The sequence below is a fragment of the Diospyros lotus genome, unplaced genomic scaffold, assembly GCF_014633365.1.
Source record: "Diospyros lotus cultivar Yz01 unplaced genomic scaffold, ASM1463336v1 superscaf1, whole genome shotgun sequence".
NCBI lineage: Eukaryota > Viridiplantae > Streptophyta > Magnoliopsida > Ericales > Ebenaceae > Diospyros > Diospyros lotus.
The window spans coordinates 6,139,930-6,155,785 of record NW_026267104.1 but is presented as its reverse complement, the minus strand read 5'-3'; the positions used below and the strand labels follow the sequence as shown (position 1 = coordinate 6,155,785).

At 35.9% G+C, this 15,856-nt stretch overlaps 2 protein-coding genes across 2 annotated transcripts; one reads left to right on the top strand and one right to left on the bottom strand.

The window, feature by feature from the left end:
* The first annotated feature begins 2,240 nt into the window (after window positions 1-2,240).
* LOC127792928 (pentatricopeptide repeat-containing protein At1g09900) lies at window positions 2,241-5,303 on the top strand. The gene has a single exon (XM_052323604.1). The coding sequence runs from the start codon at window positions 2,532-2,534 to the stop codon at window positions 4,992-4,994; it is 2,463 nt and encodes an 820-aa protein (XP_052179564.1). The 5' UTR covers window positions 2,241-2,531; the 3' UTR covers window positions 4,995-5,303.
* LOC127792930 (putative hydrolase C777.06c) lies at window positions 5,249-15,653 on the bottom strand. The gene is made up of 10 exons (XM_052323606.1): window positions 15,390-15,653; window positions 10,398-10,533; window positions 9,319-9,446; window positions 8,903-9,050; window positions 8,706-8,811; window positions 7,325-7,383; window positions 6,197-6,232; window positions 6,005-6,114; window positions 5,706-5,767; window positions 5,249-5,596 (listed from the first exon to the last, which is right to left on the bottom strand). Exons 1-9 carry the CDS (start codon window positions 15,572-15,574, stop codon window positions 5,710-5,712), a joined length of 966 nt encoding a protein of 321 aa, XP_052179566.1. The 5' UTR covers window positions 15,575-15,653; the 3' UTR covers window positions 5,249-5,596; window positions 5,706-5,709.
* Window positions 15,654-15,856: the final 203 nt, after the last annotated feature.

The window sequence follows — 15,856 nt, the reverse complement described above, 5'->3', positions numbered from 1 at the left end:
TTGTAATCGAAAGCTATTAGTGAATTGACTAGAGACAAAGCCTCTACCGTGAGTAGGATCTATTAATTCGAACATGTAAAAGCTTTGTGTTCTTGTATTCTTTACTTTTCTCGGTTTTATACTTGCTCTTGGTTGGTTTGGCCGATTGTACAGGTTACAATACATTAACAAGGATTTTGAGTGGAGCTCATTGTATAATTTGAGTTGTCAGATGAATAATATATTAGTGTTAATTTAGTGGGTTGTGAGTTCGTTCATCGCCCTAAGTAAAGGCCAAAAACTTAACTTGTGATTTATTTTTTCTTGCATAATCAATAACAGGAACACCGAAAATTACACAAGACTAGCGGTCATCCCAAGAGAATTTTGAGTGGAACACTATTATTTTTATATATTTTACTTTTAGTCAAATACATATTTTAATTACTTGAACATTTTTTTCATTTAAACACTCGATTTTTTTGTTATTTCAATTATATCACTGAATTTATAAAGTTTAAGTGTAATACCCCAGAAGCCCAGAGAATAGTAATATATATTGATGATAAGTAAGGAAGGAAACAATGCCACTTAAATACCTTTTGCGCTGAATGTAGGCAATGAACTCCCAGGTTAAGCGATCTTGAGTTGGGGAAGCTCAATGATGGGTGACCCCTGAGAAATTTGCGTAGACCTATCAGGGTAAGTTGTCTCAGTCCTTCTTATCATTCGATGCGGGATGTTACAAGTGGTATCAAATTCGACCCTTGGAGAAGGTGGTCCAATGAGGGTCGGGAGTGGCGTCGGGGCGCGAGTGCCTGATCAAGAAGCGACTCCTAATAGACTTCTAGGATGACAGTCTCCAAAGGGAAGAAGATTTGAGACCAATTGTAATGTCGCATGACGAGGACGTCATGTGTTAAGGGGAGAGAATGTAATACCCCAAAAGCGCAGAGAAGGGTTAGTATATATTAAGGATAAATAAGGAAGAAAATAACACTAGCTGAATATTTTTTGAGTTGAATGTAGGCAAGAAACTATCAGGTTAAGCGTGTTTTGAGAAGCTTAAAGATGGATACCCCTAGAAAGTTCGCGTAGACCCATCAAAATAAGTTGTTCTAATTCTTTCTATCGCTTGATGCGGGATGTTACGTTACGATGTAATCAAAATAACAAAAAAATTAATAGTACAATTAACTTAAAATTATAAAGTTTAGGATAATTAAAATAATAAAAAAATTAAGTGTCTAAATAAAAAAAAGGGAGGGGGGGGGGGGGGGACAAGGGGTTAAGATATGAATTTTGTCTACTACTTTTCCTATTGGTGGAATATTCAAAATTGGTGACTTTTTTTTTCTTATTTTTAATTTGCATGAAAGATAATTTTTGACTATTTGTACTAACAAGAACTTTGGGAGGTAAGTTAAAGAACATGAATATTTAATAATAGGCAAGTAAATAATTTTACTTTACAATAAGTTTTTATTTGTGTGAAAAATAATTTTATCATGAAGAATGATGGTCACATGATGTTTTAACCACAAGTATTTTCTCATTAGTTATTGCATTTTGTGAAAAAAAAATTTTTATCACCAAAACCATACTTTAGCAAAAAAAAAATTACATCATTAAATTTGAATTTTTAAGAATAATACATTTTTTATTCATTCGATCAATTATTAAATGATGTATATATTTAAAATAAAAAATTAATAATAATGTCAACAGTACCTCATAATAAGAGTTTTTAACTTATTTTGATTGCTCAATGTAACAAGTTAAAATGACTGTAACTATATATGGTGAAATTTATTCAAAATCATTTGTAAGCATTCTAAGTTAAATTAATATTTATTGGGATAGTGTTTCTTAGTTAAGATATAAATTAAAAAAATATAAAATATAAAAAATATTTTATATTTTTATTCTTTTTAATATATTTGTTAAATTTATTTACGTAATTTTTTATTTGATATTTTTTAAATATATTTATTTCTCTTTTCTAAATATATATTAGACCTTACAGATTAAAAAAAAAATGATATATGTCATCTAATGTATTTAAAAAATTTTATAGTGCTTTGCAAATTTATCTCAATTATTTTATATTTTAATTTAAAAAATATTTTAATTTTATTTAAATATAATATTATTTTACTCGAGGTTGGGTAATTTTTATTCCAAATGCGACCGTTCATCCTAACACTGTAAGCTGATCTGGCAAGAGGCAGGAATAGCCTGGCAATAGCAGCAAGCAAGCCGACGAAATTGGATTGGAATTTGGAAGTCCATGGCCCTGTTGGTTTCTTCTTCTTCTTCACTTCCTGGGCAGAAAATCTACAATGCTCTTCAGCGGAGCAGCCTCTCTGCAAGGTGATCTCTGGCTACCACTCAATGCTCAATTCCTAAACACGCGGTGAAATTTAAAAAATTGATTACTTGTTGAAACATTCAACCCTGGATTTGACTTCTGCCAGCTGAAATTTTGCTTAGACGAAAAAAAAAAAAAAAAAAAGATTTAGAAAATCTTGTGAAGCTGATGCCTAGTATTCATGGCATTAAGGTTGAAGCTACTGCGAAAAAAGCTCACTTTGGAACTCAGAAACCAATATTATGCACGCCCACAATCGGGTATCATAATTAGCAGGTTTTCTTCGTCATGGTCTTCAGGAAACCCTAATTCAAGTTCTGATTTTAGCCCTAATTTATATGCCCCGTGTGTGGAGACAGATAATTTTGATGATAGTGATACTGGGTATGTAAGAAGTGAAGAGACGGGTGTCAAGAAATCTGGGTTATTGAGCTCATGTGATAGTCCTAGTGGTGTCCTTAGACGAGGTTATAATTTTGATGATGCCGGTGAGGATGACGAGTCTGAAGAAGAAGAAGAAGAAGAAGCAGAGGGTGAGAGTGGCAGTGATGAAGACATTAGGGCTTTGAATATGGTTGGCAGAAATCAGCAACAGAGGGAAAATTTTTGGAGTTTTGAAGGAGATGATGATGAACTAAGGCACCCTTTAGTGAAAGAAGTTCGTAGATTGATTGATTTTCGGTCATCATGGAGTCCAAAGCTTGAAGGTGAATTGAGACACGCACTTAGAATCCTTAAACCCCGTCAAGTCTGTGCTGTATTGCGCTGTCACGATGAACGAGTGGCTTTGAATTTTTTCCGTTGGGCTGACCGGCAATGGAGGTACCGGCATGACCCAATTGTATACTATTCAATGCTTGAGGTCCTCAGTAAGACCAAGTTATGTCAGGGTGCTCGAAGGGTTCTTCGACTCATGCTGAGGAGGGGAATTGAGTGTAGACCGGAAGCTTTTGGTTATGTGATGATTTCCTATAGCCGAGCTGGTGACATGAAGAAAGCAATGCGAGTCTTATCTCTGATGCAAAAGGCAGGAGTTGAACCCAATTTGTCGATATGCAACACTGCTATCCTTGTTTTGGTGAAGGGGAAGAGATTGGAAAAAGCACTCAGGTTCTTGAGTAGGATGCAAGTTGTTGGAATTGAGCCAAATGTTGTCTCTTATAATTGCCTGATCAAGGGGTACTGTGATATGCTTCAAATTGACGATGCATTGCATCTGATCGTTGAAATGCCTCTTAGAGGTTGCTTACCGGACAAAGTCAGTTACTATACAGTCATGGGCTTTCTTTGCAAGGAGAAAAGGATCAAAGAAGTGAAGGAGTTGGTGGAGAAGATGTTCAAGGATAGCAAATTGTTACCAGATCAGGTTACTTACAGTACACTTGTCCATGTGCTATCCAAAAATGGTCATGGCGACGAGGCTCTTGAATTATTAAAGGAAGGAGAAGAGAGGGGTTTCTTGGTCAGTAAGGTTGGATATAGTGCAATAATTCACTCTTTTTGTCAAGAGGGAAGGATTGACAGGGCGAATGAAATTCTGAGTGAAATGTCTTCAAAAGGGTGCAGCCCCGATGTGGTGACTTACACGGCTATTCTCAACGGGCTATGCCATAACGGAGAGGTGGATGAAGCCAGAAAGTTGCTGCAGCAGATGTACAAGCTTGGTTGCAAGCCAAACACTGTCTCATACACTGCCTTGCTGAATGGGCTATGTAGAAGCGGTAAATCATCAGAGGCAAGAGAAATGATGAAATCAAGTGAGGAAGACTGGTGGACGCCAAATGCTATCACGTACAGTGTTGTGCTCCATGGCCTTCGTAGGGAGGGGAAATTATTCGAGGCCTATGATTTGGCCAAGGAAATGATTGGGAAGGGTTTTTGTCCAACTGCAGTTGAAATTAACTTACTGATCCAATCTCTTTGTCAAGAAGGTAGAGTAAATGATGCTAAGAAGTTTATGGAGGAGTGTCTACACAAGGGCTGTGCAGTTAACGTGGTGAACTTCACCACTGTACTCCATGGGTTTTGTCAGAAAGATGACTTGGACAGTGCTCTCTCATTGCTCGATGACATGTATCTGAGTAACAGACGTCCTGATGCAGTTACTTATACGACAATCATTGATGCATCAGGCAAGATGGGTAGGATAGACGAGGCCATTGAACTGACAAAGCAAATGCTTCACAGGGGTGTGGTTCCGAGCCCAATTACCTACAGGACAATCATCCACCGGTTCTGTCAGCATGGTAGGGTGGAAGACCTGCTGATATTATTGGAAAAGATGCTTTCAAGGCAAAAGTGCAGAACAGCATACAATCAGGTTATAGAAAAACTTTGTAGGTTAGGAAACCTTGATGAGGCTTATGAACTCTTGGGGAAGGTTTTGAGGACAGCTTCAAAGATTGACGCCAATACTTGTCACGTGCTTATGAAGTGTTATTTGAGTAAAGGGATTCCTCTGCTGTCTTATAAAGTGGCATGTCGTATGTTCAATCGGAACCTGATCCCTGATTTGAAGCTATGTGAGAAGGTGAGAGAGAGATTGATGCTAGAGGGGAAAGAACACGAAGCAGATAAGCTCATGCTCCGGTTTGTAGAACGTGGATGCCTTTCTCCCCGATATCAGCAAAATGTACAAAGTTAGCCCTCATTCTTTGTCTAATTGCTCCTGAAGTGGTTTTGTTGTCTATCCATCATACTCCTTTGATGGAGCTGTATCGTGAGCTCCAACCATGGTGATGAAAGCAAGAATCAGATGAGACTTCAGAATTCAGATTTATGCTATATCTGCCAGGGGCCTCGTATAATTGCAGTCGAAATTTGTTTACAATATTTGATCCTCTTTTGAGTAACAATTTGAAGCATGTGGTAGTAGTTTTTCTTAACAATTTTCTTGTAACAACTCCAGGAAAGCACATTTGATGAAATCAACAATAAATTACAATTCCAACTTATCCTTGTGGGGTTGACCCGAAGTGGTCCATTGATGAAATCCTGACTCACTTGATAATTTTTGCTAATTACAAATCATGAAGCACCAATTATTTAACAACAGTTACATCTTCCCTTTTACAGGGGGATTAATTTTGTTCACAACATAGTGCATACACTTTTCCGCCAGCATCAGCTTCCAGACTACCTTTCCTACCTCTTTGTGCCTTGTACAATCACCTATATGCTGAAACTGGAGAAGCTCAAAATACAACACATCCACGGACATATTTGGTGTCCATGGTTTCCAGTTACCTGCACAATGTAAGACATTTGCCTTTATGGGACAATCACCAGCATTCTTCTTGTTTGTGTTACTAGGTTTGCAGCAAACGCATGGGACACCAAATATGTTGGCACTTACCTTGTTAAAGGTCTATGGGGACTCTCAACCCATCGTGTGCAAACTGTACATAGATCCCTTCTCTACAAGCAATCAGCGACAGAGATAGAAAGGTTAGTTCTCTAAATTTAAAAAGCTCTACTACTTTAAAAAGCTCTCTGAGAAAAACAAGTACGCACAATTCAAAACCAAGGCAAAATGGTAGACAAATTTCATAAAAGAGAATGCGTATCAATGATTAAGTTAGACCTCAATCTCTATACAAAACTAATAGTAGATCGGTGAGACTCAAATCATAAAGGAATTACAAATTACAGTACCTTGCTGACCATTCTCTAAGCAATTCGTTGTCCTTGTAGTGATCAACCTCATGGTTCATCCCAACTAACAAAGCTCGCTTTGGGCACAACTTTTTAAGAATATCAAATGTCTGACAATAAGAACTAAAATAAGCAAGTATGGTAAAAAATATATATGTAAAAGGACTCAATAATTTTAAAAGTAAAACAAACCTGGGGGAGCCCTAAGTGAACGGTGTGGAAATCTTTCTGCAGAAATTTTTTAAAAAAAAAAAAGCAGCTAATGAATTAAAAAAATAAAAAATAAATTTTACGTTATACCCTTAAAATTTAATGAGAGAGGATCTATTTTTGTATTTAAAAAAAAAAAGCAAAGGCCTCTCATGTCATTAAAGGAGTACGAGGATTGGTCATTTTGTGCTTGCTCCTCTCTCTTCCTCTCCCCGCTCCACTTCCCTCAATCTCTCTTTGTCTGGCATCTCCAGCACCGAAATGTCTGCTGTCTCTCCCCTCCCCTCCTCTTTCTCTCTCTTCTCCTCTCCCTCTCTCTTTCTTGTTCGCGAAAGCGGATTTGGAACCAAACATGAGATGGTGTTACCCCCTTTCGGACGGGCTTGCAGCGCGACGGAGAAGGGAAAAAGAGATACTCTGCAGGGGAGGGAAGACGGCAGCGGTGATTCTGCTTCACAACGGCAGCGGTTCTCTTCCAGCGACTCTCTCTCTTTCTCTCGATCAAAACCCACCATCTGGGTTGGCTGGGTTTCTGTCAAACCCAATCATCTAGGTTCTCAAGATCGAGTCGCTCAGAGATAAGGTACCTAATCTAATTTAAATTTTTTGTCCATGATTAGGCACCCCTATTTCAATTATTGATTACAGAATATGTTGTAATCTTATGTCTCATGTATATTCCACAATTCAACAATTAGAGTCTTCAAAATATATGTGACAAGTTATCTAGAGCAGGGGCAGGGAGATTTGAAATGATCTTTACTTTTGTTCATGTAAAAATAGATAGTTTGCGGCTTATTTATGCAAAATTACACTTACCCCTTATAGTGAAATCATAGCATACACATCATAAATTCTACCTCGTGAATTATTTTTATTCATAACTGATAGATATCTAATAAAAAATATAAACAAATGTTTCATTTCAACTCAATCACATTTATTGAATTACAAGAGTATATTTCCCCGTTGATAGGTTAAGATTAGCTTCCTGTGAAACCCTTGCACTAAATACTATTGAGGATACAATGCAAAAATGATTACAAGGAAAGACTAGGTCATGCACAAAATGATTAGGAAGAATAAAAGAACTTCAGGTTCATGACTGACCTTGGAGAGGGTGTCCAGGATAAGGAGATCCAGCCGTTGGCCACTGCTTTTTGAAATATCTGCAAAATGATAGCCTCAGTTATGCTAGCACTTCAATTTGGATAAAGAAAGAAGGCAGGATACACTAATATGGTTCATTAGGAATTCAGCAAAAGAAAAATTATTTTAACTGAGTAAGACCTCTCTTAGCATTCATGCATTTGAAGTTCTGGTGTCAATTCTACTGAAAGTACCACCCAACTTAGGATGTATTAGAAAGGTGAAACAGGTTTAACGTTTGCTTGTTTAAGTAGGTCAAAATTGATATTATATGATTAAGCAGCAAGTTCAAGGTTTCAATGTCATAGACTAGCTGCCTTGCAGGCCAAACCAAAGCTAATAATAATCTTACAAGTTATAAAAATATCTCCTCTTAGTGACTTTTCACTGCTTGAATTAGAATAGTATAGTTATTTTGGGACACGTTGGGTCTCTTGAATCATCCAAAAAACAAAAACAAACTAACTCGTAGTTTATTGGCATTCACGGAGATTTAGAAACAGTGGGTATTTCCACTAATATTTCTTCCAAAGGCATGGTTCTCAAGTTGAGAAAGATCATACTGTAATATCAACTAAATACAATTATCGGCTGGCTGCTACTCAAGAGTTCATTCCTACACAAAAAGAAAGCGGCCTGCTGGCAACTATAAAAGATTTGAGCGGTCGCGGAGGAGCCTTGAGTCCTTCACCTTTAAATAAATAACTGAGGATAACTTCGGCACCATATACTCTCCTGGCTGGAGTGATTGCAATCACTTGGCTTTTGCCAACAGATTAGAGCAAAATATAATAAATAAAGAATGCTTGTATACAGAGATTTGTGATTGTGTGTCCACAACTTCATTAACCATTCAGGCCAGATTCAACAAGAACAGTGATAAACCCATTAACCATGATTCCTTGACATATAAGTTAATTAAATTTCAATAATATAAGGTGGGGGCATGAGGTAAATGATGCTTCTGATCTTTTGTCTGAAGACCAAGATAATTACCTTTTCAATTAAAACAGATTTCGTAACCAAAAATCAAGTCCGTCAAATTTGTTATTTTTCCTTTCGTTTAACATTGTTTCTATATTGAAATAAAATGAGATAACTGGGTCATTGTGTAGCTTAGACTCAGAATTCCTAAATAGGCCATGTTCTAGTTCTTTATAGCACCTTCCAAGCGTGAATTGCATGGAGGGTGGGATTTTTTTTTATTTTATTTCATATATTTGTTTGGGGGGTTGGGGGGGGGGGGGGGGGGGGGTTCACTGGTTATGTACGGAGGTATTGGTAATTAAGATATAAAAGATACAGCTATAAAAGAGGAGCAAAAAAAAAAAAAAAAACTCACACTGTTCAGTGGTTGGAAGAATTCGAGAAACATCAGATATGTACGCTACTTTACATTTTTGTCCAAAAAGAAAGCCCAAAGAAACATAATCTTCACCATGCATCACCTACATCAAGAAAATAAGCATAAATAAGAAGGAATATACAAGGCGTAAATCACAAATCATAGTTTGAGAAGATAGGTTTAGTGAAACTAACTGGCAACGGAACAAGTTCTAATCCTGATGCAACAAATGGCTTTTTACAGTCGTTCTCAATTATCTTCCAGTCAAGCTGTGCAACCCTTCTCGCGAACCGACCTTCCTGATCCTTTTTCTTTAGCAAGTACGGGAATTTCGCACCCACACTGTTACATGAAAAAATGGATGCACATCAACTACAAACTGATGGTAGAGAATTTGAAGCACAATATGCCAGCATACTCCACACGAGATACTCAAAATCAAAATTCTAACAGAAGAATCATGCACACGATATCCTCTGGCAAAATACTATTGACTATCACTATCACATGCACCAGAGTCATATCCTGGTAATGCATTCGAGTGCAATTATAATCAATTGATTTGACAATAGAATGTGCGCTATCAGTGAAAAAGAAGTTTAAAAGATACCTATCCATTGTCTCCTGAGATAGGTAAATAGGAATGGGAGCAATTCCATTCGTGGGGCAGAAACGTTGCACAGAACGAATATCATCCAGACCAAGAACTGCATCAGCATGGTCATGAGTCAATACAATCTGCAATGCATACAATCATTAGTTCATAAACACTACATTTTCAAAATATCAAGAAAGTCGTAGACGTTATTCAAGACAACTTCATGCAACACACAAGAATCACAAGCCTAAATCCCACTAGGTAGGGGCGGCAACATTGTGCAACACAAAAAATTAATAGCAAGATAATTTTGTGTGTCATACCAATCAAGATAAGCCATTCACATTACATTTACCAGTAAGGAAAATTCTACAGTAGTTCTCATTATTCAAGGAAAAATATAAAGATAAATACGGCAGAAAATAGACTGATCTAAATGGAGACATAACCCCCAAAAAAGAAAGTAAAAAAATAAATCAAAATTTTTGAACTGTCTGTAACAGGAAAAACATTCAATCTATACCTCTTTGGAAAACTTGGACTTAAGCACATCAACAATTGGTTTTGTCCTGTATAAGGTTTCTATCTAATGAGATAGAGGAAAGGTGGTAAATTTCTATCTCGAGAACAAGTAAAAATTGGCTCAATATGTACAGCTGAAGCGGAGGCCTTTAAAAAATTAGGAACTGGGAAGTATTTAGACAGCAAGTATTTTTATGGTATTATTCTGTAGAATCAATAGCTAAAAGATAGGGAATTGATAAATATTTTAGATCTCAAGAACCATTCAGAGGAACTGAATGATTCGTGATATGAGCACTAAGATATCTGCCTAAAACCTTTTTAGATACGTTACAAGCATCAACACTAAAAAAATTCAAGTTTTTTAGAGTGGAACAGTGAAAGAAATCTTAGAATTTGTCTCCAAATAGTTGTTAAAAGGTTTAATTGAATTGAGCTAAGTATCACAGCCATGTATTGAAACTTTTGCTTCCAAGTAATAATCTTATGGATCCACATATATGATATCAAAGGCTCATTCTCTTTGAATCAGACATACTGAAACAAATGCCGAGAAAAAAGTAACTCACAGAATCCACCCGAGGTATCTTATAGAAAGTAAACCATCGAAGCACTTGCTCCCTGAATGTCTTGCCAACATCTATCAAGATATAATTGTCTTCACCTTCGATGGGGCAATAATCAATGAGAAGTGATGTATTACACCTACATGTTGATAAATCATTCGTCTCAATTCCTCCATTTTATAGATGCATCAACAACACCAATAAAAAAATAAATTACACTTGACACCCTTGAGGTTTCACTACATTTAACAGTGGCAGGCATCTTGAATGATGTTAAAAGAGCAAGATGTCTTTGAGTTTAGAGACGTGGGACAATAAAGGCAGATCAAATTGGACTGGGCACCCCTAGTGTTTTACATACCATACATGAGGTGTACCCTCTACTTTCTCAAAATTGCAAAAAGAAACCTAGAAAACCAAAACAAAAATCACATTTCAAAAAGGTTCCTCTGATTTTTACCTTTCTTCTACATCCACAATGACAAAAATTACTATGTTTTCAATTTTCTCACCTTTTTATCCTTCCTTATTCTTACATTTTCAAGGTTTTGATTTTGGTGGCACTTTCAAAATTCGGATTTCACTTTAGGGTTACACTTAGGGGGCTATCGAACAGTGTAAAAGGGTTTTCATATAAGAGTTTTCAATTATAACATTAGGATTTCAATTCACGGATTTTACATTACATTGGGTACCTTTCAGGTTTGACATACTTGCACAGGATATCTCTTTGCTTTTTAAAAATTACAAAAAAAAAAAATGAACCTCTAAGAAACCAGAAACAAAATTGAAGTCATTCAAGTTTTTGGTGATCAGATTAGAGACAGAATAAATTAGAGGAAACCCAAGGGGTTGTTTAGTTGCAGAAAATGATTTCTAATTTTTTAACTCTAATTTTCTATAAAATCTATAGCTTTCATTTCCTATAGAAAATTAGGAGAATGCCTTCAAATGAGAGAAATACATAAACTCATTTCCAATCTAGAAAATTAGAATACATTTTCAAAAAAATAGACATGTTTCAATTTTCTTATGTAACTTGTGTTAGAGAATAAGATGCAAATGATTTGTTAAATTTTTTTGGGAAATTGCATTTTCCAAATCTCCATATTAACAGGAAAACTCATTTTAGTAGTTGATAACGTAAGAATCGATCACCAATTGAATTTATAAGACTGTCCACGAGATTTAGACCACATTTCGAACTAACTTGGTCTCGAGATTCTTGCACACGTGAAACAAGAGTAATTGCTTCAGGACTCGGCTTGAAAGATTAGTGTAGAATGTCGTACCTTTGGCTCACCCCTTGAGGTCTTTTTCTACTTTTTGGATTGAGCTTCGTAATAAGGATCACTATGAGAATTGGGCCTTGCCCATGTCGCAAAGAATTAGTTGGTTCCTCCTGATTTCGTAAGTCCAAAAGTGATTTAGATTGGAATTGTTAGATAAATGTGGAATATCCTATCTCAAGGCACCAAAAAGACTTTGATTGCCTATCTTGTGCTTCTCTGTACTAGGTTTGTATTTATTCATTCCCTAGATTACAGGGATTACCTCGTACTGATGGTTTATTTTATGGGAATTGTCTTTGATTGAGGGTTCAATAAATAAGTGTTTTGAGACTTTCTTCTGCTTAAACTATGCTTTTGTGAAGATTATCTCTATCCTAGCTTAGGGGATACTTTGATGCCCATCTTCTACCTAGATTAGGTCCTCTCGCTTTGCTTCTATGCAAGTAATTCAGGAGTATAATTCACTTGGGATCTGAATTCTTTGTGATAAGCAGGCATTCAAAGTCAAACTATTAGTTGACTGGATGTTTGACCTCCAGCGTGACTACTAACCTAGCACTTGGTCTTATGTGGATTTCCTTATTTTTCCAAACATCATTAGTAGTTTTCCAAGTTTAGTTCAATTTTGGAAACCCAATTTTCCAAATCTCTATTTTTCATTTAGAAAATTTTTGTATTTGAACAAATTTTTAATTTTTCAATTTTTGAGGATTAATTTTTTTAAAAAAAATAGGAACTCCAACTCAAATGTCTTGAAACTCTTAAAGTTGGGTTTTTTTTTTTTTTATCAAATTTCCCACCTCCAGCCTTCAATATTCCAGCCAACGCAATTACTCTTCACCCCTTTTGTTTTGCATCACTTGGACCGCGTGGCGTGACCCAACCTTTGGTTATTGATTTCAATTTGCCGTTGGGTTTGGGAATGCCATTTCATTTATTTATTTATTTTTGGCAATATCTTCTGTGGAACCAGTGCACCCTGTCATCAATCCCTCCGACCCTTTGCTGTTTTGGCCTTCTCTTTATTGTTTTAAGGCCCCTATATTTTGCTTACCACGCTTGCTGGCAACATATGTACAGAGAGATAGGAGGGAGGGGAGTTGCACCCTGTATTATCAGTGTGCATACAGGGGTGGGGGGTATTTGGGAAGTTGATGTGGTAGTCTACGAGGAAGAATCAGCAAAAACAAGTGTAGAATTTCGGCTGGAATAGTGTAAAATCAGAGCTAGAATGATGATATGAAAATTACGGAAAAAGAAAAAAGTTAAAAAAAAAACGGCTACCTACAAAATGTAGCAGAAGGCAGTTTCAACTAGGGTTTCATGTTAATCACATGAATACTTATCAAAGTTAATAATAAAAATATGAAAAATTCTATTTGTAGTCATATGTTTTGCTCTTCACAATCACATCTTACTAAATTTAATATGACTAAAATAAGATAGAGGGAAAACTCATTTTTGCCCTTTATTTGTAACCACAGATATGTTCTTTTCCATTCATCGTCATCGGCAGCTCCAATTGCCTTTCTTGTTGGAATCGCTTGCCCATCTGCTATGTCCTATCATCATCGTCGGACTCGTCAATTGCCTCTCTCGCATCTCTCGTCGAACTCACCCGCCTATCTGCTCAGAGCATGCGTTCATTGGCATCTGAACTTTATGGTTCGAACTCGTTGAAATACTTCTCCTAAACCTTAGGGTTCGAGAACCATTATCCGAAATGCATTTTTTTCTTTTTTCAAAGTAAGATATATTTCCTTCTTGTTTTCCTTTATTTTTCTTTGCAAAGCCAAAGAAAGAAAAATGCATATATTCTCTACATTTTCTTTCTCCATCCCTCTCGCAGGTTCCAAACAGAGACTTTCATAAATTCACTAATCTTCAATAAACCATAGAGAAAAATGAAAACAAAAACAACTAGTCTCCCTTTTCTTTGGAACACCCAATTTGTTTTTCGTTTCTTTTACCTTATTTGTTGGCAAAAAAAAAAAGGGAGACTAGTTGTTTTTGTTTTCCTTTTTCTCTGGTTTATTGAAGATTAATGAATTTATGAAAGTCTCTTTTTGAAACCTATGAGAGGGATGAAGAAGTGCATTTTTCTTTTTTTGGCTTTGCAAAGAAAAAGAAAGAAAAACAAGAAAGAAATAGATCTTACTTTGAAAAAAGAAAAAGAAATGCATTTCGAAGAATGGAATGAATTTGGGAGAATGCATTTTCCCAAACCCTGGAGAAGCATTTCAAAGAGTTTGAACCCTAGGGTTTGGACACCATTCATGTCCTCGAATCCTGGGGTTCAGACACTAATGAACATGTGCTCTGAGCAGATGGGCGAACGAGTTCAATGAAAGATGCGAGAAAAGCAATTGACAAGTCTGGCGACAGCTATAGGATAGAGCAGATAGGCGGGCGATTCTAACAAGAGAGGTGATTGGAGCCGCCGACGATAATGAACGGAGAAAAATAGATTTGTGGCTGCAAATAACAGGCAAAAATGAATTTTTTTTCTCTATCTTATTTTAATCATATTAAATTTAGTAAAATATAACTGTAAAGAGCAAAACACATAACTGCAAATAAAATTTTCCTAAAAATATTTGTTTTGAAAAGGCGACTCAGGTAGTAACTATACTTCTTATGATAACACATCAACAAAATACTATAATTATTGATCGAAAATATAATTATAATTATAATAATGATTATAACATTGTATTTAAACTAGCAATACAGAAATATTGAAATAATATAATACTGTACAAGAAAAAATAAAAGTATAATAATATATAAAGGGATGGTAAAACTAAGATCTGTGTAACACATAGTTCTCTTAAAACAAATTCACCGCCTCACCAAAAATGTTAGGGGCTAATTGGCGTCTATTTCAAAGGGTACAACAATTTATAAACTGAAAAGTTAGCAAAACTTCAGAGCCTAATAGCAAATTGAAATACTAGTTGAATACTATTAAAATTAGAAGATTATGAGAATTTTTAGAAAATAATTCTGTTGTGAATTCTGTCGTCGTTATTTTTTAAATGAAGAACTCTTTATTTATAGAGGAGAAAGAAAAAGAACGGAAGAAGAAAATGAGAAGGACAAAGAAAGAAGAAGAAGGGGAAGGCTTAGGTGACTGTTTTGTTTTTAAAAGTATAATATAATGTTTATATTAATTAATCAACTAGCCACGCGTACAATATGCCTGCACAGTGTGCACATATTATACGCATGGTTGGTGTACACTTATAATTCACACATAGTTGCGCATTGTACATCCATTATTTTTTTTCTTCTTTTACTCTTATAATAATATAAATTATGCATTATATTACACATGCCCTCAAAATAATTTTTTAATCAATTTCTCATTCACCCATTTATCAATTTAGACATGAATATACCAAAATTTCCAAAAGTTATTCATGGGACTGCAAATCAAACAAACTACTCATGTTTCAACCATTAAAAGTACGTCCAATATCAACTTCTTATGTAAAGAACGAAAGCTTGAACATATTTTGAAGTGGTAATTTTCCATTCCTTGAGTCAATAAGCTTAATATAAGAAGTTGACCCACTACTACACTAGGATCGGTTTGCTAAATGAATTCCAGCCCAGTAAACCAAAAAGATGTACTCAACCAAGTACATCTATGCCTGAAATATTAAATATCAACCAAGTACTCTGGAACTGAAGTAAATACCTGTAGTTAGGGTTTCGCTCTGGAGGGACGGACAAGGACTGGGAGCAAACGTGGCAGGGAGGATCCGTAGGCTGGAGGAGGCACGTGGCGATTGGGATACCGCCCGAACAACCGGTGCCAAGGAATATCAATGTTGATCGAGGCTTGGCCGGGGCGTTCTCGGCGACAACTCCGGAGACATCCATCTTCCTAATTGCAGCGAGAGAGAGAGAGAGAGAGAGAGAGAGAGAGAGAGAGAGAGAGAGAGAGAGAGAGCTATGCAGGTCTTTGTTCGTTTCAGCGGTTTGGATATATTTAAAAAAAATCAAGTTGTTTTGTTAATTTATGTTAATCTAATTTACTATGTGCTGTAAATAAGAATGCTTTGGTTTTATTGAATGGTACAGTACAGTTTGCGCATTGTATTAGGTAATCAATTTTTAATATTATTATTATTATTTAGAATTGACTTGTACCAAAGACCATAT

Bases quoted from the DNA above. Each gene is read 5' to 3' on its own strand.
- LOC127792930 (XM_052323606.1), bottom strand. From the start codon at position 15,574: ATGGATGTCTCCGGAGTTGTCGCCGAGAACGCCCCGGCCAAGCCTCGA. The intron at 10,534-15,389 runs GTATTTACTTCA...ATCAACATGTAG, and splicing joins GAGCGAAACCCTAACTACAG to GTGTAATACATCACTTCTCA. The intron at 5,768-6,004 runs GTACTGTAATTT...GATTGCTTGTAG, and splicing joins CTTAGAGAATGGTCAGCAAG to AGAAGGGATCTATGTACAGT.
- LOC127792928 (XM_052323604.1), top strand. From the start codon at position 2,532: ATGGCATTAAGGTTGAAGCTACTGCGAAAAAAGCTCACTTTGGAACTC.